This window comes from Emydura macquarii, unplaced genomic scaffold (assembly GCF_026122565.2).
Source record: "Emydura macquarii macquarii isolate MOO-44397 ecotype Brisbane River unplaced genomic scaffold, CSIRO-AGI_Emac_v2 contig_3345, whole genome shotgun sequence".
Taxonomy (NCBI): domain Eukaryota; kingdom Metazoa; phylum Chordata; order Testudines; family Chelidae; genus Emydura; species Emydura macquarii.
Window position 1 is genome coordinate 3,410,552 of NW_027133482.1, and position 21,151 is coordinate 3,431,702.

The following is a 21,151-nucleotide window of genomic DNA, read 5'->3' on the forward strand; positions in this document are numbered from 1 at the left end:
GCTCAGGCAGCCGGAAGGGAGGAGTTCCCGTCTGTTCGCGACGCGCCCCCTTATCCAGTGCCCCGCCCAGACACACCCCACCGCAGCCTGAACCCAGCTGCTCCAGCCCCTCCTGCAGGCACAGGAAAAACCTTCCCAGGCGTCGTCGTTGTGGAGAGCTAAACCGCAGGGAGATTCCCCTCGTGTCAGCCGCTCAATCTACTGCACAGCCGGGGCCCCATCCGAGCACCTCTGCACACCACGGCTCGAGAACCTGTCATCTACATCCTGGGGCCAGATTCTCGGCCGGGCGGGGAGGGGCGGGGCAGAGAACCAGTTACAGCTCCCTGTCTGGAGGACTAGTCTGCACCAGCCCCGCTGAAGGCTGGATCACTCGAGGAGCTGCCCCAATATGCTATGGGCATTGAGTCTCTAACAGACACTAAGCCAGTGGAGGACGGAGACCTATTCGGCCACACCCTCCTTCTTGGCCATCCACAACACACCCCCGACAGAAGCCAGAGGAATTCCCTGCTGGCCACTCAGAGCCGGGCAAGAACCTGGCCCTGGGTGTCCCGTTCTCAGCACGCACGCGGACGTTGGGAGGGGAAGGAGAGAATGTAGCTATGATTGCACCTTGTTTAAAGGGAGCCACCAGCATAAGCACAGCCCGAAATGCAGACCTCATATAAACGAGCTGTTACAGACCCTCACAGCAGCAGGCATGCTGCCTCTCCTTTTTCCCCCCACCCCCATATCAAAGGTGTTTGGACTGGCAAATGAGCAGACCCCGGCGGTAGCTGCAACCCAAACACCGCGGCCCTGGAAAGCTCAGCGTGAAACCGTGTGTAAACCAAAGGGCAAGTGACCTCGCCGAGTTTCGCTGGCCGAGCGGAGGGGGCTGGAAAGGACAAACAAAAGGGCATAAGGCATGTGAGGCAAATGGGGACATGATTTATTGCAGTGGTAGCAGCGTTACTGATGGGGTGGAGGAGCCCCCAGGATTCCTCGAAGAGAGGGAGATGGGGTCTTGTGCTCTCAGCACAGCAGAACTGGGGGCTCTAATTCAGACTTGGGCAGTCCCTGGCCCGCTCTGTGCCTCAGTTTCTCCACCTGCGACATGGCAGGGGTTAACTTTGGCGGGGTGGGGAGGGAGTCATTTGTCCGTATCTGTCACGTGCTTTGTATGTGGCGAGTCCTATATAAAAACCACCCCTCGGAGCCCTTCCAAGGCAGTGACTCTGGAACAGGGCACCCGCAGCCATCCTTACTGGGGCCAGGACCCATGCTGACATTTCTGAGCATGGAGCATAAAACACGGGTTATCAAACCTCATGCTTCAGGGGAGCAGATGGTCAGAGGTCAGGAAGGAATTTCACCCCCCTTCCCCCGTGCACCATCAATATGCACAAGGGCCACATGCTCTTGAGGCTGCTGAAGGTTCAACGACAATGAAACTACCTCAGTGGATTGAGATTCACCTCTCTCCAGGGCAGCCTCGTGCTCTCTGTCAGACGCACTCCACAGGACAGCGTGGCTGGAGGGAGACCCCGGTTATCAATTTTCAGTGAGGCCTTTACCCAGAGAACAGGGTCCTTTAAGGAGAGGCGGGGTGGCCTGGAGGTAGCCGACCCTTAAAGAAGAGATCTGTGGGGCTTGAAAGCGTTTCTTTCACCAACAGAGGTCGGTTCAGTACCAGGTGTCACCTCACCCACCTTGTGTCTCAGCCCTAAAAGGGGACGCCTCGTTCCTCCCCAGAAAGGGCACCTGGGAGTGAATCAGACCCACCTTTGGATGTGGACATTCACACGCGTATCTCCACAGCCCAGGGGAAACAGTGAGAGGTGCCCAGTGAGCTACGCTCCTCCCGAAGTGGCTCTTGCCCCCCACCCCCGACCCTCCGGCAGTAAACATAGCAGGCTGCGAGGAAGATTGAGGAAGGAGGACAAAATTGTCCTCACTTATATGCAGAAAGATGGACCCAGAAATGAGCTGCCCATAGAGACAGGGATAGTGTCTCTTGACCTGAGGTCACTCAGCTATCCTCCATGAACTTATCTAGTTCTTTTTTGAACCCTGTTATAGACTTGGCCTTCACAGCATCCTCTGGCAAGGAGTTCCACAGGTTGACTGTGCGTTGTGTGAAGAAATACTTCCTTTTGTTCATTTTAAACCTGCTGCCTAGTAATTTCATTTGATGACCCCAGCTCTTGTGTTATGAGATGGAGTAAATAACACTTCCTTATTTACTTTCTCCACACCAGTCATGATTTTATAGACCTCTATCGTATTCCCCCCTTAGTCATCTCTTTTCCAAGCTGAAAAGTCCCAGTATTATTAATCTCTCCTCATATGGAAGCTTTTTTCATACCCCTAATCATTTTTGTTGCCCTCTTCTGTACCTTTTCCAATTCCAATATATCTTTTTTGAGATGGGGCGACCAGATCTGCACACAGTATCCAAGATGTGGGCGTGACATGGATTTATAAAGCGGTAATGTGATATTTTCTGTCATATTATCTATCCATTTCCTAATGATTCCTGTTAGCTTTTTTGACTGCCACTGCACATTGAATGGACGTTTTCAGAGAACTATCCACAAGAAAGAGATCTTGGAGTCATTGAGTGGTAACAGCTAATTTAGACCCCATCATTATATATGTAAAGCTGGGATTATGTTTTCCAATGTGCCTTACTTTGCATTTGTCAGCATTGAATTTCATCTGCCATTTTGTTGCCCAGTCACCCAGTTCTGTGAGATCCCTTCGTAATTCTTCAAAGGCTGTTTTGGACTTAACTATCTTGAGTAGTTTTGCATCATCTGCAAATTTTGTCACCTCACTGTTCACCCCTTTTTCCAGATCATTTCTGAATATGTTGAACAGCACTGGTCCCAGTCCAGACCCCTGTATAGTACAGACAATATCTATTAAGCATTTATTAACCCTTTACTCTCAATTCTTTGGGGGCAGAGACCTGTTTTCTTTACGGGTCACCCAGCACACTTGTGGGCCCTATAAAGTAATGACAGATGCCACTGGAAGATTAATAGTGGATACGATGATGAGAGAGTGAGGGAGGGATGGATGGACAGATATGATCAATCTTGGCTGTACTGAAGGACAGATAAATAAATAAAAACCTGACAGAAAGACAGGGATCCTGGCTCTTCTGAATGACAGACAAAGACCACGCTGTCCCAGCATCCAGCCTCCCTCCCGGACAAGTCGTCCGTGTTCCTCCAACTGATGATCAATTGAAGCCAGTTTCTGAGAGTTAAGTGCTCACCAGGGTGTGATCAGCGACAATGAACAGCTCCATGTACTTCAGGGTCCTCCAGGCATCTCTCTTTGCCTGCACAACAAACCGTACGTGTCACCAGAAAGGAAGAAAAGGAAGCAAGCAGAATAGACAGGATCCAGTCCAAATTCTCAGCCACTCAATCTTGACGTTCAAGATCACATGCATTTAACGGTGTTGCAAACCTTTCCGAGGTGCAGAAACTAAGGCGCAGAGCAGCAAGAAAGATCTTGGTGGCTCAGATGCAATTTGCTGATCCTGTAGCGGATCATGACACCAGTGTTCACCGCCCATATCTGGTGGAACCTGCTATGGGAGATTTACTGACTACAGTGTTCCGTTTCATGTCTCGTCCAAACCAGGGAGCCCTCCCGGGCAATCTCGAACACCATGCTAGGACACTGGGTGCCACACCAACCCAGAGGGAAGAATGCCATCTACTGAGTATCCCTCGGAGGACTCCCACCGAAGCACAAACCGGATGTGACCATAGTTAGTGTCTGCAAGCTCACAGCCCATGGTGGCATGACCGCAGGAGGCAGCCACCATCACACCTTTATATGGATGTGTGGAGAGCTGCCAATAGCCTCCCCTGCGTCTGGCTGGGTAAGGACCGTTTAACAGGACAGCGAAAGGAAACCAAAGATTTACCCGCTGATGCACCGGCTTGACGAGTCTGGCAATATCAGCTACGCTGCTTCCTAGCAGGCCACTATGCCCACAGGTCCCGCCTTCGACTGGCAAGTGCTCTGCCCTGTAGATGATGTGATGCTCCGGTTCTGGAGTCCCAAGGGGTTTCAAGTAGTAGCTGTCATTGGCGTTCAGGACGATCAGGCCCCTGGCAATAAAGAGAGGAGAGACATGACCGCAAAGGGACCAGGTGGTCATTTACTGCACGTGGGGAGTTAAAGGGCAGCTTTGATCACGGGGGTTAGGCATTAAGCAGAGAACAGACAGAGACACCTGAGCTACGGCTCTGATCCAACAAAGCCCTCACGCATGGGCATAACTTTAGCACGCGAGCGGTTCCATTGACTTCTAGGTACGCAGGAATGTCATGCTGGGCTGGATACAGGCTGAAGGCACTCCCTGGATTAGTCCGGATCAGGCACAGAGCGGCACGTGCGCTTTACAGGAAAGGGGGGCTTCAGGGTGGACTTTGAAAGGGAGGGTGGGAGTTCGCTTGGCAAGCGTCCCCAGGGGAAGGGCTGGCACGAGCCAGGGGTGGGTGTGGGAGAAAGAAATTCAGATGGAGGGTTAGGGCGAGGGGCAGGCATGTGGAGAAGTGGGAGAGGATGGACAGAGATATGAGGGAAGAGAGGCAGATGGAGCAGAAAATGAACAGAGCTATGTATAAACGGGTCCAGCAATTTCGTGCCTGGAAAAGATCAGCTCATGTTGTAGAGCGAGGGGCCTAGTTCACGCCTTGCTGATTTGAGCTGAACCGCTTTGCCCCACATCAGTAACAAAGGACTCTCACACTAGCTTGTCCCCTGCCCTGCTCTACCCAGCGCTCCCCATCAGGGAAGCTACACACATCTAGGAGACCAGGTGAACTGAGTTGCTGACAACACAGGGCCCAAACCAGGAACACTTGTGTTCACTTGAAGCCATTTCTCCCGAGCACCCACGGCAAGCCAGGGTGCAGGCCTGAGCAAGAGAGCTGGAAAACAGACCACTGCACGCAGCAGAGACCTTGGCAGCTTTATGGCACAAAAGAGAAACAAAAAATCAAATGAAACCCCCAGCTGACAAACCCTCCCCGGCTGTCTCGGTCCGTTGCAGCCTCCGGCAGGAATCCAGTGTCAGACGAAAGCCGACACCCAGGCCGTCCCGATGAGGGGTTGGCCCTAATGTCCATAACATCCCCCATCAAATCAAAATCACATGTGTGCATAGCTGGGCTATTACTTCACCTGCTAGGGTTTTTTAAGATGCGGCTCGGAATCTGCCATGTCCTTAATCTTCCGGCCGTTGCCAGTGAGCAGAGTGCGGCGCTGAACAACCGGGTATGAGATTTCATTTTTTAACCACCTAGGCACTCAGATGCTGACCCCCCCAATCTTCCAGAGCACTTGTCATCAGATGATTTCGAAGCACTTTAGGAAGCAAGGCGGCATCGTTATCGCCATGGTACAGATCGGGAAACTGAGGCACAGAGCGTGAAAGTGACTTGCCCAAGGTCACCCCACAGGCCGGTGGGGGAGCCAGCAATCGAAACAGGTCAGAAGAACAGCCAGGTCTCCTGAGTCCCAGTCCAGTGCTCTATCCACTAGGACACATTGCCTCCATGTCCCGCAATCATAATCCCGGTGCCAAGTGAGGCAAATACCTGGACAGACAGACCGACTGTTCGGACAGCCTCCTCCTAACCCCTTTCCACTTGATCTAAAGTGCTACCAACATCAACAACAGCTACTAGATGTTGGTAAATTTCCAGCTGTCTCCGGCTTTGGTAGCAGGCTCCGTTCTCACCTCTAAGCCGTTTACACTGACCCTGCCATTAGGGGCCATTCATGGCGTGTTTGCCTTTTACACGACAACGGCAGAGCGGGAATTAAACCGCAAAACGAGCCAGTTCCCACGGCAGATTTCCAGACTCACCCTACCGGACGTTGCTAGAGGCGATCATTTATCGCACCCCACCAGTGTGTTTGGCGCTTGACAGAGAAAAAGCCTAGCGCTCCACTGCCCTGCATTTTGCAATCTGTTTCATCAGGGCAGAGTACCCGTAACACGCTACCAGAACAGGTCAGAACGGTGCACGGCTGTAACCGAGGGGACCTGGTACAGGGCAATGGAGAAATGGGCCCAAAGCCTCTTGCTAGCCATCAATCTTCTTATGCTGTGCCCATCACCGTGGTATCAGGGCGACTGAGTCCAGGTGAGCTTACGGGCTTGTCGACACTAGCATGCAAATGACTGGGGAAGGGAAGCAATGAGAAATCAAGTGCGGCGAAGCGCCTGGCACGTGTCTGAGCCCCGCGTCTGTCCCGGACGAACGGCGGCGAACGCACTTGGCGAGGTCGGTTCGACGCCCTGCGTGTCAGGCGTGTTGGCTTCATATAGAGTTTTCCTGGTCAGTTTGGTCATCGCTGCGGTGGGGTGGGGGGACTCTAGGGGGCTTATCAGCGTTTGGAAACAGAACGTTTTATAGTTTCACAGTCAGAAGGGAGCACAGGGATGATCTAGTCTGACGTCCTGCATAACACGGGCATGAGAATCTCCCTGTATTAATTCCTGTGTGAACGCGAAGAGCAAACGTCTGGGCTGGGGCTGGGAGGGCACTCCAGCCTTCGCGAGCCATGTGGATATTCACCGGTGCCCAGAACCAGGCTCACTCGTTGGACCGGTTAGGAGGAACAGGGGGCCTTGATTAGGACCGTGCTTTCCCTGCTAGGACCCCCCCTCTTCCCCACTGTGGGTCACAGGCCGAGCCCACCCCCGTCTCCAGCTCTCCCTCCACCCGCGTGGCAAACTCCCCCGCTTACCTGATTCCCGAGCATGTGCTGAGAACCACCCAGGAGCCCTTGTGCCCTCGGACATGACCATGGTAATAACAGTGAGCCTGGGGAAAGGGCAACAGACAGCAGTGATTGGCCATCGGCCAGACAGACTCTGGCCCTTGCTACTCTCCCCCGCTGCTACAAACCAACCCTGCCGTGGCCCCGAGCCAAGACTAAATCATGTCACCCGCCGACACACTTCACTGGAGGGTGGGAAATTCAACACACCTTGTCTGCGCCCCCCATAGGCTGTGTGAGGTACTGCACCGAATTCACCCCCTGTACGGTGCAGGCCCGGCTGTACTCCCATGGACAGCAATGCGTGTTTTGCCATTGACTTCCACGTGAGCTGGACGGGGGGCCCCGCAGTGCGTCCGAGCTCCGTCGGTCCCTGCACCTTGCTCCTGTCGCTCTGGGCCACACGCCAGGCAGCCCGTGTGGGAAATAATCCCCACTGCAGAGGACGAACGCCGCCAGACTGATCACGAGTCTGCCTCCCAAAGATCACTGAACTGGGGCGCTCCGGACCACGCTCTCACTTCACTTTATGGAAGGAGACGAGTGTCACTGTCTCCACTCTACAGATGGGGAAACTGAGGCACAGGGTAGGGCAGTGACTTGCCCAAGGTTACTTTGCAGGTCTGTGACAGAGTCAGGGACAGAAGCCTGGATTTTCGGTGCCCGCCACTTGCTTTAACCACCCCCGTCACCCCCCAGGAGTCCAAGCTGCGGCACAGCCAGCGAGGAAAGGGGGATATCTGTGAGGCGAGGGGGGGGGGGAAGGAGGTAGAGCGAGAAGGCAGGAAGGCTTGAGGCGGGCTGTGGGGGGGAACCAGCTGGGGGAATCTGGAGCAGCGCAGGGGGCCGGAGGAAAGCTGTTGCCTTTTGCGGTGTGTGTTTCTTTCCCTGGGTTGGGAGGGGCTGTATCCCGTCCAAGAGACACAGGCAGCCACGTGCTGCTTGCATTCCTAACGCTACGTGCCTCAGCCCCGCTGCCAGGGAAAACAAGCCACCCCGTCTCCTCACACCAGCAGGCCCGTGGCGAGCTGCGCTGGGAGGGCGTCCAGTTATCAGACGTGGGGGGGCCTGCATCTGCACGCTGGGGCCCACCGCTTCAAAGCGGGCCCTCTGTGCAAAGACGTCCCGGGGCTGGGCAGAGCCAAGAACCCACCGCACCCACCCGCAGGGAACCGGGGACGACAGGGCAGAGCCGCCCCTGAGAGAGGTGTGCCCGCAGCAGAAGGAAAATGAACTCGGCAGGATCCTCTCGGGCCTGGCAAAGCGAACCCGAGCGCCAGTGAGCGTGCCTTCAGCCGACCTGGCGGTCATCGCACCGCACCCCCAGCCCAGGGGAGCCTGCCCCCGGCAGCCCGTCCAGGGACGGGGGAGAGGCAGGGCTGCGTGGGTCTGGAAAAACCACGCTTCAGGAGAGCATTGTGATTTGCAGTGTGGGAAGTCAGTGGAGACGGTGGTGTCCCCTGATGACAGACTCCTCAGAGTATCACAGTCAGAGGTAGAAGGGCGAGTGGGTAGCTCTTAAACGCCGTGGAAACAGAATATCTTAAATTAGGGATGGTGGAAAGAAAAGGAAAGAAAAGAAAAGAAAAGAAAAGGGAGGCTCTGAACCCTCGCGGTAATAGATTTGATTCTGCTAGATGGGTAGGTTGAAAGAACAAAAGCCTGAGTGACAGCAAGCTGGCGTGGCATGGCGGGTCGGGAGAACTGAACGAGCTCATCTGGCAGCCGTGCAGACCCTGGGCTGCTCCACAGCCTCTGGTCCGCTGGCCACTGGACCGTGGCTTAACCACAGTTCAAATCTGGTTCCAGCCACGCTGGTTTCTCCCACCCCACTTGACCGGTAGGAGTGGTGGGGGGTGAGTTAGGATCACCTCTCTCTGTAGGGAAACAGACACGAATGCGTTGGAAGTGAGGTGCATGGTGGGCTCCGGCCTGGTTTATGAACAACTTTAGTGCAGCCTGGCCAGACGGCGACAGCTTCGTGCCATCAGTTGTTAAGCAGAGCTCTCCACTGAAACCAGTGGGGCTTGAAACCAGACTGCTGGATGCGGCTTTGTAACAGAATCCAGTTTTGCTCCAGCTGTGTTTAGATGGCATTGTGGTCCTGGGGGAAGGACTGGGAGGCAGGAGACTTGATTTCAATTCCTGACTCTACCACTGACCTGCTGGGTGGCCCTGGGCAAGTCACTTCCCCGCTCTATGCCTCAGTTTCCCCCACTTTTTGTCTGTCTTGTTTATTTACACTGGGAACTCTTTGAGGCAGGGTCTCTTTCTCACTCTAGGTTTGTACAGCACCTAGCACAATGGGGTCCTGATCGCAGTTATGCCCTCTAGGCTTTCCTGTAAGTAATAATAAACCCAGTTGTTAAACACGGTTCTTTAGCCAGCACAAGACTGGCCTCCCAGCAGGTGTCCAGCAACAGCGCTGTGGTCTCCCCTGCCCTGGAATCTGTGCCCGCAACACCAGGCAACTTGCAAAATCAGTGCAGCAGACGTTCTGAGAGGGATTGAATTTCCCACCGGCTCCCGCCATTCACCTGCTTCCTTTCCCTATCACAGCTCCACTTCAAGGCTCTTTGCCCCGTCTGTCTGGTGGGAGCCTAAACGGAGGGACTACATCCATTAAATCAAGCTGCCTCTCCTACAACCACCTCTTCCCCACCTCGGGGCAAAGTAAGTGGACAAAGGACCCTAACAGAGCCACGTGTCAGAGCGTAGGTAAGGGATACCTGGCAAGGGGCACGGTGCCCTCCTCCGGGGTGGAATAGGGCTGCTAACCAGAGAGCCTAGAAACAGCCTGCAAATTTACAACAGGATCCGAAAAACAGAGAGCTGGTCAAAGAGCAAAAAAAAAAAAGAGGGAATTTTGTGAATTTTTTCCCCATTTTTCCAAATTTGACGTGTTTATTTCTGTCTCTCTTTTTTTACCAGCTGTATAAACAGTCAAAAACCAGGGGGAAATTTCCCAAAAGTTGCCGGCATTTTTCCTGGGCTGTGCAAATTGTGAATTTTGAAATGCAGACGAAATCTGAAAGACAACATCAGCCCCCTCTAGAAGAAGATAGCACCCACGGGAGGGGAGACAGGCAGACAGAATGAAACGGGAACCGACCCAGCACTACGCAGACAGGACACGAGAAGAGCAGCTCTGGGGAAGGAGGCTGTCTGTCTAAGGACCGTAACACCTGACAATCTTTAATGGATTTACCCTCGCAACGCCCCTGCAAGGTGGTGACGGACCGCTGGAACGCTCGCGCCCTTTGGGAATGCGTGCCATGGACCGGCCACAGCTCCCTGAGTCTCCCTCCCAGCCAGCCCCGCAACCGGACAGTGAGCACAGCCCTTCCACCTCTTCCCTGATCAGCCCCCGGGGGGGATGGAGATGAAGGGACTACACCGGCAGGGCCTGCTGTCCAGTGGTCAGAGCTGGGGACTGGGAATCAGATGGGGACAGTGAGCCCGGCCCAGCCGCAAAGGGGAACTGCGAGCCGGATGTCATTAACGACCAAGAACCCCGGCTGGGAGGGGCTACGCATGGGTTTATATTCTCACTCTGGGGGTCTCCCCGCCCCAGCAACCTCCAAATAAGCAGGAGTCCCCAAACCAGAGTAATACGGTAGCTTCTCAGAGACCGCGCCCAAAAGCAAATCGCGACAGTCCCTTTCCACAGAAACCACCACAAAATACACACACGCGGAGGGAAAAGCCCTTGCTCTCTGGCCCCGATGGAAGCCTGTCTATGCCTCCGGGGTACTTATCTGCCCCCCATCTCCACAGACTCTGAGTGCCTCAGTCTTTGCCGCATTTATCCTCCCCACCCCGTGAGGCAGGGCAGTGCTATTATCCCCATTGTACAGATGGGGAAACTGAGGCATGGAGCGGCTAAGTGAGTCACCCAAGGTGACACAGGAAGGCTGTGGCGGAGCAGGGAATTTAACCCACGTCTGCCAGGTTAGAGCTCTGGCCATTGGACTATCCTTCTTCCCTGCGCTGTGACGTCTATTGGAGGGCTGAGGTCCCCTGTTTCCTGCTCTCCCCCGTTCTCACTAGCCTGTACCTGTGGAGGGTCACCGGGCGCCACAGGACACAGGCTGGCGAGAGGTGGGAGATGTGAGGGGCGGAGGGCTGCAGGTTAATGCAGCGCTGGTGAAATACGCTGGTGGTGAGTCTAGTAGAGGCCAGATTCTCAGCTGGCGTCAATCAGCAAAGCTCCACTGATTTCAACGGCTTTCTGCTGATTGACACCGGCTGAGAAGGAAAGTCTTTTCTAAACCCATCAGTGACTGGGCAGGCAGAACAACTACCTGACCTCCCATCCCACAAGACCCAAAGCACTGGGCAGGCCGGCTCCCTAGGTACTCACCATGACATCGGAGCACCTCGCACCATTCCCCGAGTCCAAATGAGCTGTCAAAGCCCCTTTCTAAGATTAGGTACAAGCTGTACACAGGTATCACTCTGCCCACCACCAAAATGCAGCCACCTCTGGGATGGAACATGGCAGCTGTTTGACAGTGGCACTGCCTGACAGTTTGGGACAGGAAGTGAAGATTGCCGTGCTGCAAAGGGGGGCAGAGGGGATATAAACAAACAGGCAGAATGCAATGACCTGAGTTGGATGGAATTTGCTCAGGCCAGCCTTAACGTCCCCAAAGGGACAGCCCCAGAGCTTTGCACCCCATTCCCGGGACAGGCCGGCCAGGAGCATAGCTCTCCCCAGCTGGGCACGGATTCAGCCCTGACTCCGAGCCAAGAGAGAGTCACCAGCACTGATGCAAAATCTCCGCCCTTGGCAACGCCGGGTGCCCTACTCACAGTGTAGTTGGGAGACACCGTCACCGGCAGCCCGTTGGCGTAGTGCGTCTCGGTGTAGCTCTGTAACAGCAGCCTGTTGGGAGAAAAGAACAAAAGAACCTGGTGAGCAGACCCAGATCTTCCTGGTTCCTCTCTGTTTCACAGCTGAAGAGGGGCAGGGGCTAGCCCAGGAAAAGAGGGTGGGATGAGATCTGGGGCCTTTCCGCTCCGAGCTGCTCCATCGAGGGCAGGCCTGGTCAGAACCGATCGAAAGCCGTTGCCACCTGATGGCTGCTTGATGCTCAACCGGTCTGAACCCTGTGTCTGGTGGATTTGCGTCCATGTCACAGCAAACACCGCCGGCGCTGGCAGGTCGGACTGGACTGGATGCCCTACCCCGTGATCTCCTGCCAGGGGCTGGGCCGCTGGAGCAGGGCCGCTTCAGTCAAGGATTGCCCGACTACAGCAGGGAATTATTCCTGCCCAGTTCAGACCCGGTGCCGGGAGCCCAGCCATGAGTTCCATGGGTCTGGCAGGATATTACGCCAGGCCAGAGCCGGATGGGGCAGCTCCTAGCCCCACAACTCCTGAGAGAGCCTTTTCCCACCCCTCCAGTCCACACACAGCAGCACGGCCGTGCACACTCACGCTGTGCACACCCACACACAGACAGCAGCCCACCGGACCCACGCCGGACCCACCTACACAAACCCCCGCACTGTGCAAAGAACACCCCCCCCCCATGCACTGTACACAGACACACACATACACACCCAGACACACATGCAGGCACGTGAAGAGCCACGCAACAACACACTCACCAAGCACGGCCACACAAACACCGCCTCGGCCACATCCATACGTACAGACACACCTCTGGGCGTGCACACACTTTGATATGCACGAGGGTGACCAGATGTCCCGATGCTATAGGGACAGTCCCGATATTCGGGACCTTTTCTTATGTAGGTGCCTATTACCCCCCATCCTCTCCCGATTCTTCACACTTGCCGTCTGGTCAGCCGAATATGCACTCACAAAACCAGACACACCCAGGCAAAGCGGTGGGGAGCTGAGGCTGGGGCTGGATCATGGAGGGGGGTGGGCAGGGGTAGGCCAATAGAGAGGGGTAGGCCTCTGTGGAAGGGGATAGGACTAGGGGAACCTAAAGCACATAAGACAAGCCCGGAGCCCCTGACTGGCTCCCCCCAGTGCTGTTGTCTTGGAAACTGCAGCAGCCCCATGGAGGGAGCCATTCAAACACCAAGGCTCTGGGCTTCCCCAGCCCCACAACCCCCTTCTCCATCTGCCCTCCGTCGCTATCACTCTGCATTGCAGTCCACGTTAGGCGCCGTTCTGTTTTCACTTCAGTTCTCCCCGCAGCCTTCCCCACGGGGCGCCTGTGGCGCGCCGTGCCTGTGGAGCGGAGAGCTGCTGGGCTCTGCCGGGGCGCGCCCCAGACGCCAGCGCTAAGCAGCGAGGAGCCGTGGAGCGAGGGGAGTTCAGCCCGAGAGGGGCGCAGGCCGGTCGCCTGCTCAGAGACGCCTCACGTGGGGCGGCGCTGGGATCGCGCAGGGGGACAGGGCGGGTCGTTGACTGGACCCCGGCTCGCCTGCCTCTCTGGGTCTGGGATTAGGAGACATACGCTATGAATAACAACCGCTGGCTTCTTTCCAAAAGCCTCTTAGCCATGAGTGCTTCACCCCCTCCAGGCCTCGCCCCGGGTTCCCATCGCAGTACAGGCTGCCTGCTCACGGCACGCTCCTGTAATGTCCGGGTGGGAGATGGAATCAAAGGAAACACAGACCCGGGCACTTGTGCGTGGGTCTGTCCAGATCTGAGGCGGGAGGGCAATGGGGAAGAAGACACAGCAGGAGGGAAGGAGGGGGTGACCCCCTCACAGAGCTGGGGAAGCGGGGCAGGGCCTCAGGAACTCAGAGAGGGATGCAGAGAAGGGGTTGTCCGTGTTTTAACGGCGGTGTTGGAATGTCTAAGGGGATTTCAGATCTAAATCCAGGGAAGTTGGACTTCCTACAATCCCCTCGCGCGCACACACACCCGCCACCCATCCCTGACCAATCCAAATCCAAAGGACGGAGGAATCCCATACACAGCTATAGACTGGGGACCGATGGGCTAGGCAGCAGTTCTGCAGAAAAGGCCCTGGGGGTGACAGTGGACAAGAAGCTGGATAGGAGTCAGCAGTGTGCCCTGGTTGCCAAGAAGGCTAACGGCATATTGGGCTGCATGAGTAGGAGCACTGCCAGCAGATCGCGGGAAGTGATTATTCCCCTCTATTCGGCACTGGTGAGGCCTCATTTGGAGTAGTGTCCCCAGGTGTGAGGGTGAGGATTGAACATGAAAACAACCCCCACGTGCAGAGGGAGCACAATGTACGGATCGTTGTGTGGGGGGGACCAGCAAACTTTCCCAGAGCCTCAGAACAAAAGCAGGGTGCTAGTTTTGGGGAAGGGCTGGACAGAGGCAGGACGCGGACCCGCGCTGACTAAGCAGTCTGAAGAAGCAGCACGTTTCAAAGGGGAAGGATGCTCCACCGTTTAGGGCATTAGCTAGGCCTTGGGAGGCCTGCCTTCATTGCTCTGCTTTGCCACAGACCTCCTGGGTGACCTTGGGCAAGTCACCTGGCCTCACATGCAAAGGGAGGCACTTCCCTCCCGGCCAGGGGAGGTGTGAGGATAAAGCCCTGACACGTCGAGGCACCAAGTCTCAGTGCCTCAGCCAGCACAAGCTGATCCTGAGAACCAGCAGATCTCCGCAGCCTATTGTACAGCCTCCCCCCCCGCTCCCCGCCCCGCCGAGTCACTTTCCCACAGCTGCCTGCGATCTCTCAGCAGCCCAGCTGCGCAGCTCTGCAACTGACACACACCCAGCCCCACACTGACAAATTGCTTCCTGCTGTTTGGACGGAGGACAAGGCTTGGGAACAGAGACAGAACGTTTCTCAGACCCAGAGATAAAGCAGCGTTTGCATCTTTCGTGGCTCCTGCGTGGGGGAGGCCGGGCGTCTCAGGGAGCAAAGCGAGGGGGATTAGACTGAAATGACCACACTGGAGATGGGAGAGCAAGGATGGCCAAGTTTCTCCCCTGGCAGCTACAAGCCAGAGCCCTGAGCTCCTCTGAGTTGCTCCAATCCTGGAGAGGAGCCATTCAGGGTGGTCCAAGGCAGGGAGCAATAGGAGGAATGGGATGTGCGTGAGCAAATGACAGGAGAACAACTGCTAATGGTGCGGCCTGTGGAGTGGTCTCTCCTGGAACATGGGAGGCCCATCTCATGGGACCCAAGCTAGGCGGCAGAACCCGTTCTGATGTGTCACACTGCTCTAGCCACAGCATTGTCATCTGCAGGGCCCCAGAGGATTGTACAAGCTCCGCGTACACGGACCCACATGCTCCAGTGGTGGAATCCACCCCTTGCAGTCCACAGGCTCCACTTCCATTTCACGAATTCCTTCTAGCCCTCCTGGCTTTGAAGGAAACCTTGGCAATGTGACCCAGTGCGGTGATGCCTCCCGGAGTCTGCAGAGAGCTTGAAGCTGGAAGAGGTGTGAACCCAGAGCCGAGGAGGGCAGTGCGAATATTAACCGTGTTAACTATTTCACCACTGAAATGAAACAGTTGGGCAGAAACATCCAGCTAGCGCGCTTCGCTCACAATCCCAAACCGCCTCTCCAGGCCCCACAAGCCCCGTCTGCCTCTTCCCGGCAACCCAAACCTCCGGCCATTTCCGGGACGCAGCCCCACATGGTCAATGCAAAAGTCTTTGGTGTCAAAAACTGAAGCTGTGGGGACAGTGAGTGAGCTGAATTCAGTAACAGGATAAATGACCCGGAGCTGCCGTGCTGATCGCAACCTGAACTTTCATAGCTAAGCAAACACCTAGATTTTAATTGCACTGAAACTGCTGCAGAATGGAGGCCTCTTGCCCTAGAACGTAGCTTGTCGCTGAGTAGGTGGGGCCTTTTGGCCAGGCACCAAACACGCAAGAATTACGTTAGCCACCACTGAAATGCAGCCACCTCTGGGGCAGCCGGTACAATGTCAGGCAGGGTGCAGAGACACAGGGCAGCTCTTTGGAAGCTCCACAGGATTTCCAGCAGCCAGAGAGAATGGCCATGGTTAAGATCTCCTCTGAAAGAGCCATGCAGAGCAGCTGGCACGGATCCGAACTCGGCTAGGAGGTGGGAGATGGCTCTGCAGGGGACTGAACACGTTTCCCAGGAATCCAAGGAGTTGGAAGCCGATGCTTAGGCCTCTGAGTCATTCCCTCCAGCTCAGAGGGAACTTCCGTACACTGGCTAGCACGGGGCTAAGACTAGATGAGCTACCAGCCCCTCCATCTCTGGGATTCAAGATGCCGACGGATGCCCATCCTCTCCTAGGCATGCCGGCAGGAAGAGGCGCCCGACCGGGTCCAAGGGAGCTGGCGGCTCCTGTCGAGAAAAGGGAGATGGACAGTGGTCCGGAGACACCTCCAGGGTAGCAGTGCAGGGGGACTGGCTCACCCCTCGGGCAGCAGGCAGGGCCAACACCCTGGAAGAGAGGCGGATGCTGGGAGAAGGCGCCAACATGGAAGAACAACTGGGCACTGAGCAGACTCCTTGGGGGACTCCCTGGCTACGGATGCTGGAGAGCAGGGGGGAGAGGCCAGGAGCAGCACCGCGCAGCACCAGGGTCCAGCCCAAGTGGAACTTTCCAGGCCCTCCCGGCTGGGGTTCTGCTGCTGCAGGGCCAGGGCGCAGGGCCCTACGTGCGTGTGGCTACAGCCGTCCGCCTACGGGCGGTGACCATAGTACAATTACAGGGGACGGAAGAGGCAACAGCTGTTGTGGCAGGAGACGTGAGCCCAGAGCGCGCTTCTCCTGGCCTGGCTCCATTCCTCCCTCTCCCCTCCCCCATCCACTCCTCTCCCACCTTCCTCTCCTACTCCCTGCCGCTCCTACCTTTGCCCCGGGCCCTCTCCTCTGCTCCGACAGGCTGGACCCAACGCAGCCAGGCTGCCCAGGCGCTGCCGGAATGGCAGGGAGCTAACCTCTAACCGGGCGACTCCCACAAGGCCACATCCCGAAATGAGGGGCGACCCAGGAGTTAGCATCCAGAATCGGTGCTGCCGGGCACCTGGGACTCGTCCAAACGATGATGCTGTGACTTAAGGGCTCCATCCCACCAGCTGATTTCAGTGGTTGCTGCGGGGGGGGGGGCTCAGCACCTTGCAGGATTAGACCCCCTCAGGGCTAGATCCCCAGCGGGTGTAAATCAGCGTGGTTCCACTGAAGTTGCACTGATTTACCCCAGCTGAAGATCTCACCCTAAATCCATAGGTTACTTCCATGTCCTTGGGCCCCACCAGGTCTATTTTATTCCTCAATAAAAGAGGAAAAAGCAGAGGGAGAAAAAACACACAGCAGCAAAACAAAGCAGGCAACTATTTCCCTCTCTCCTCCTTTCTTATTGTGCAAGCAGCCCAGCTGTAACATGTACTTGTGGATTCTTTCATGGCTTCTCGGACCACCCACTCCTCACCTGCCCCACCCCTGCTTGGGCCAATCAGCTGGCACCGGCCAATCCCTGGCTTCCCACCAGCAACCTCAAGCACCGCAGGGCAATTAAAAGGGAGCTAAAACAGGAGAGCCTGACCTTTGGTGCCCCACGTGTACAGAGCGGGGACCATACTCTGCTCTTGTTGGTGGAGACTGGAGTAACTCCATTGGCTTCCGTTACTACAGCTTTACCCGTGATGTCACTAGAGCAAAACTCAGCCCAGACCGTGAGTGCGAGATTTAAACAAGAACTATTTCATGGCGACAGGACACCTGCCATCAACAAGGATGTGAAATTCTTCACAAACCAGCTACAGCTGCACAAACCAAAATGCAGCCACCTCTGGGGTGGAGGGCAGCAGAGACAGGGGGGGCCATTTTGGCCAAGGACAGCAGGCCCAATCTCTATGCTTATGACAGGTCCTTGAGATCTTTAATGTCCACGTAAGACAAACAAGACCTCGTCTCTAGCATCCCACCCAAAAGACCTATCTGCTGCATAGTGCCTGGAACTCACTTTGTCCGATGAAGGCTGAGCTCACCCTGCAGGGATTTGAACCTGTGACTAGGCACACAGCAATTGCCATAGCGGATCAGACCAGTGGCCCAGTCTACTTCCTCCATGGTAGGCTGCAGTACAGATTCCATTGGCGAATGCAAGGCGCAACACATCTGATCTCCTCTTCTCCCCAGCCCAAAGCCAGCTGCTGATATTCCTTATGACCTTTACCCTCCTCCCCTTTCACCCACTGGGGCCAGCCAGTGCCCGTCCTCAAATTCAAGGGCGCGTCCCGATTTCCTTGGATCCATCCAACTTCCTGTCACTCTGGCTTGCAGGACGTGAGTCCGGGAATGTCCCGGTGGGCTTTGCTGAGTCACAGGGTTGCTCAATACCAGTGTCATCTCATGCTTGGGCCACTGCTCTTAGATTGTAAATCCTTTGTGTGCCACGACAGATTTCCTGCTGGACAGCCGTCCGCTAACACCCTCCTGGGCGAAGGCTGCTGCCATGTAGAGGAGACCCAACTGTACAGAAAAATCTCATAATCTGATGCACCTAATGATACACGTTTGGACAGCACAGAGGTTTTAGCCAATTATGACCTTTCATTAGGTATCTTATATGACATGCTCAGTGTGAACCATTACAACCATATAGGGATGATGAATATGGGGTTTACGGGGTGCTGCTTGGGGGGACAGTGTGTCACCATGAGCTAGGTACATGCAGAGCTCAGTGTGTTTCTGGCATTTAAAGCAAAGCCCCTGGGTCTCAATCACATTGGGCAGGGAAAGGACTAAGAATAACCCTCTGTCATCATCCCACTCCACTGCACCTCTGCACAGGGCAGGAGACCACTATAGACCTGGAGATCCCCCGTCACAGCACTGGGAAAGCAGCACTAACGACCACTGCCGGACAGTACTCCATAGCTGTGGCTGCCCCAAGCCTCTCGTTGTCCTATCAGACAGTCCAACCCACTTTGATCATGAGCAACGTTGCTGAAGTTATTTCCCCTGGACACACGACCCTTGAAAGGCCCTTCATGTTCTACCGGTAATTATACTGTGTCCTCTGACAGCAGCCGTCATGCAGAGCTCTCAGACCACAGCACAACGAATGAAGGCTGGGGGTCTCGGAGGCAGCCGCTGCAGACTGGCAAGCCAAGGCCCGGGGGCATGAAAACACCTTACGCTAAGGTCGCAGCGTGATTCAATGGCAAAGAAAGGCCAGGAATCGAACACAGAATTCCCATTTCCAGCTGCCTGCTCTAACCACCAGACAATACTGCCTGTGATTGCAACAGCCCCTAACGCAGGTTGGCACTAGGGACAGAATCTAGGTCCTTCAGCTCCTGAAGCCTAGACCTCCTAAACTACAGGAGTAACTCCACTAGCCAGGAGCAGTAGAAGGCTGTTCGTACACTAAGCCAGTGTGCTATAAAATGGTATAAATCATTAATATGCTTTACTTCATTCACCTATTATAATCCTAATGGCCACATTCTACGAAAGCTGCTTCAAAAATATATACATCCATCGCACCCTCTTGCAGCCCTGAAAGGGAAAGAATTGACAGCCTGTTTACAGTGAAATCATTCATCTGAGGCCAGCTCCTGAGAGGATTTGACCTCTTGACTCATGCATCAAGGGCGTGGCAGTATCGCACTGGTGCAGACGAGATTTTGTTTCCACAACAGCGTTCACAGCATTTAGCCACTGGGTCGCATGCGCAAAGCGGGCTATGTGAGGATCGGCTGAATTACCTCAGTCCTACCTCTGAGCTCTTCAAAGAGACCTTTTCCTATCGCAATCAAAATGGGAAAATTCAACCAATGAAAGGCTGACAAACTCTCTCTCTAGCTTTCCCTCGTGTTTTTCTGGCAAACAGCATCTTCGAAAACTAAAATGCAGGTGGCTGGAGGGCCATTTAGGGTGGGATTTAATCCACTTCTTTTCCATGCTCAAGGAGAATCAAACAGATTTTTTAAATAATTAATTGAAGGGTTTACAATTCCAGATTAATGTGTACGTGTGAGATAGAAAGGGGCTGGATCCCCACTAGTGTAAATTTAACCTTGCTCCATCAAACTCACTGCATCTATGTTGATTTAAACCAGCAGGAAATTTGGCCCAAGAACTGCACATGCATTTAAAACAAGCTGGTAAAGTCCATCCGTCCTCTACTTCCCCGGCCAGGGCCGCATTCAGGACTCAGTGATTCCCTTTCGCTCGCTGCTGAGGTCACAAACTCCTAGCGCTGCCTGTGTGGTTTTAGCAGCAAAGAAAGCTGTCAGACTGGGTAGCAGAAACGCAGACCCAGGAACTCAAGTCGAGAGCAAAGCTCAGGGCATAGAAAATAGGGAGCTGGGGAAAACGAGGCAACACAAATTACAGGCCGACAGTCCCAAGCCGGCATTGGGAAGTCAATGGGAGTCTTTCCACTGACGTCATGGGCTTTGGATCAAACCCATGGTTTCCATGAGGTTATCAGAAGCCCTTAAGGGGGTGTGTGCACCCCCCTATATCCTCACGGTGTATCAGACAGACCCATCCTCTTACCCCCATTCTCACAACTCTCTGAAACAACCTTCTGCATGCAGCGTCAGCGAGGTCTGAATCTTCCCTAGCACCAGCCTAGCACAGATCTCCATCACTCGGGCTGAAGGAACAGTATTCCCCTTAGCTGGCAGCAGTTATCACCTAGGGGACCAGTGGTGCAGGGGGAAGCGACACACACCTTCCCCGCGTGCTACGCTATCGCCCCTCGTGAATGCAAACACACGCATGGCCTCATGCTCCTCCCTCCCTGCTCCCAGGGACACTAGCACTGTCGCACACACCTCACATGTGTGAGCACACTCTCTTGCACACCCACCTTCTTGCAAACACACTCGTGCTGTCTTCCCTGCTGGGAAACGCCGCTGCTCTCTGCTCAGAGCGGGCATCGTTACTCATCAGACTTCTTCAGAAGGCAGCATTTTTCAGCAAAACCGAGCTCTGGCTTCCTTCTGGCTTGTCCCTCGTTACCCAAAGCCAGATGGCCGTAAACGAGCTGCCTGGCTTCCAAATGTTTATGGCCCGACCATAACAAGGGAAGAACAGGAGGACCATGGCAGCTGGGGTTCCAGATAAGGGCTGCCAAATGGGACCCATAAAATTAAGTCAGGATGAAATTTAAACCAGTCCCCATGTACCTCTCTCTCTGCTTACAAACCGTGCAGGCTGTAATAAGGGGGGAGGAGGAGGGGATACATGGGAGTGCTGGGAAGAGACTGATTTTTATCCCCTGCCCCCATCACTGACATGGGTCAGGGTTAAAGGTTATACCCTATCACGTGACCGGGGTCAGTAACCACTGCCTCCAGGCACTACAGTTACGGTGTGTGTCATGTGCCTTGTACTGCATCGAGCTACAGGAGAGCTCTCCCACCGGCATAATTAAACCACCCCCAACAAGGGGTGGTAGCTGTTGGCGGGAAAGCGTCTCCACC

At 55.1% G+C, this 21,151-nt stretch overlaps 1 protein-coding gene across 1 annotated transcript in view; it reads right to left on the minus strand.

The window, feature by feature from the left end:
• Positions 1-21,151, minus strand: part of ADAM33 (ADAM metallopeptidase domain 33) — a 71,245-nt gene that overhangs the window by 16,592 nt on the left and 33,502 nt on the right. Inside the window, exons 4-7 of the mRNA XM_067533662.1 lie at positions 11,620-11,692; positions 6,772-6,848; positions 3,932-4,118; positions 3,269-3,334 (exon numbers count right to left, since the gene is read on the minus strand). Of these exons, the coding sequence (XP_067389763.1) occupies positions 3,269-3,334; positions 3,932-4,118; positions 6,772-6,848; positions 11,620-11,692 (403 nt within the window). The remainder of the gene's footprint in view (positions 1-3,268; positions 3,335-3,931; positions 4,119-6,771; positions 6,849-11,619; positions 11,693-21,151) is intronic.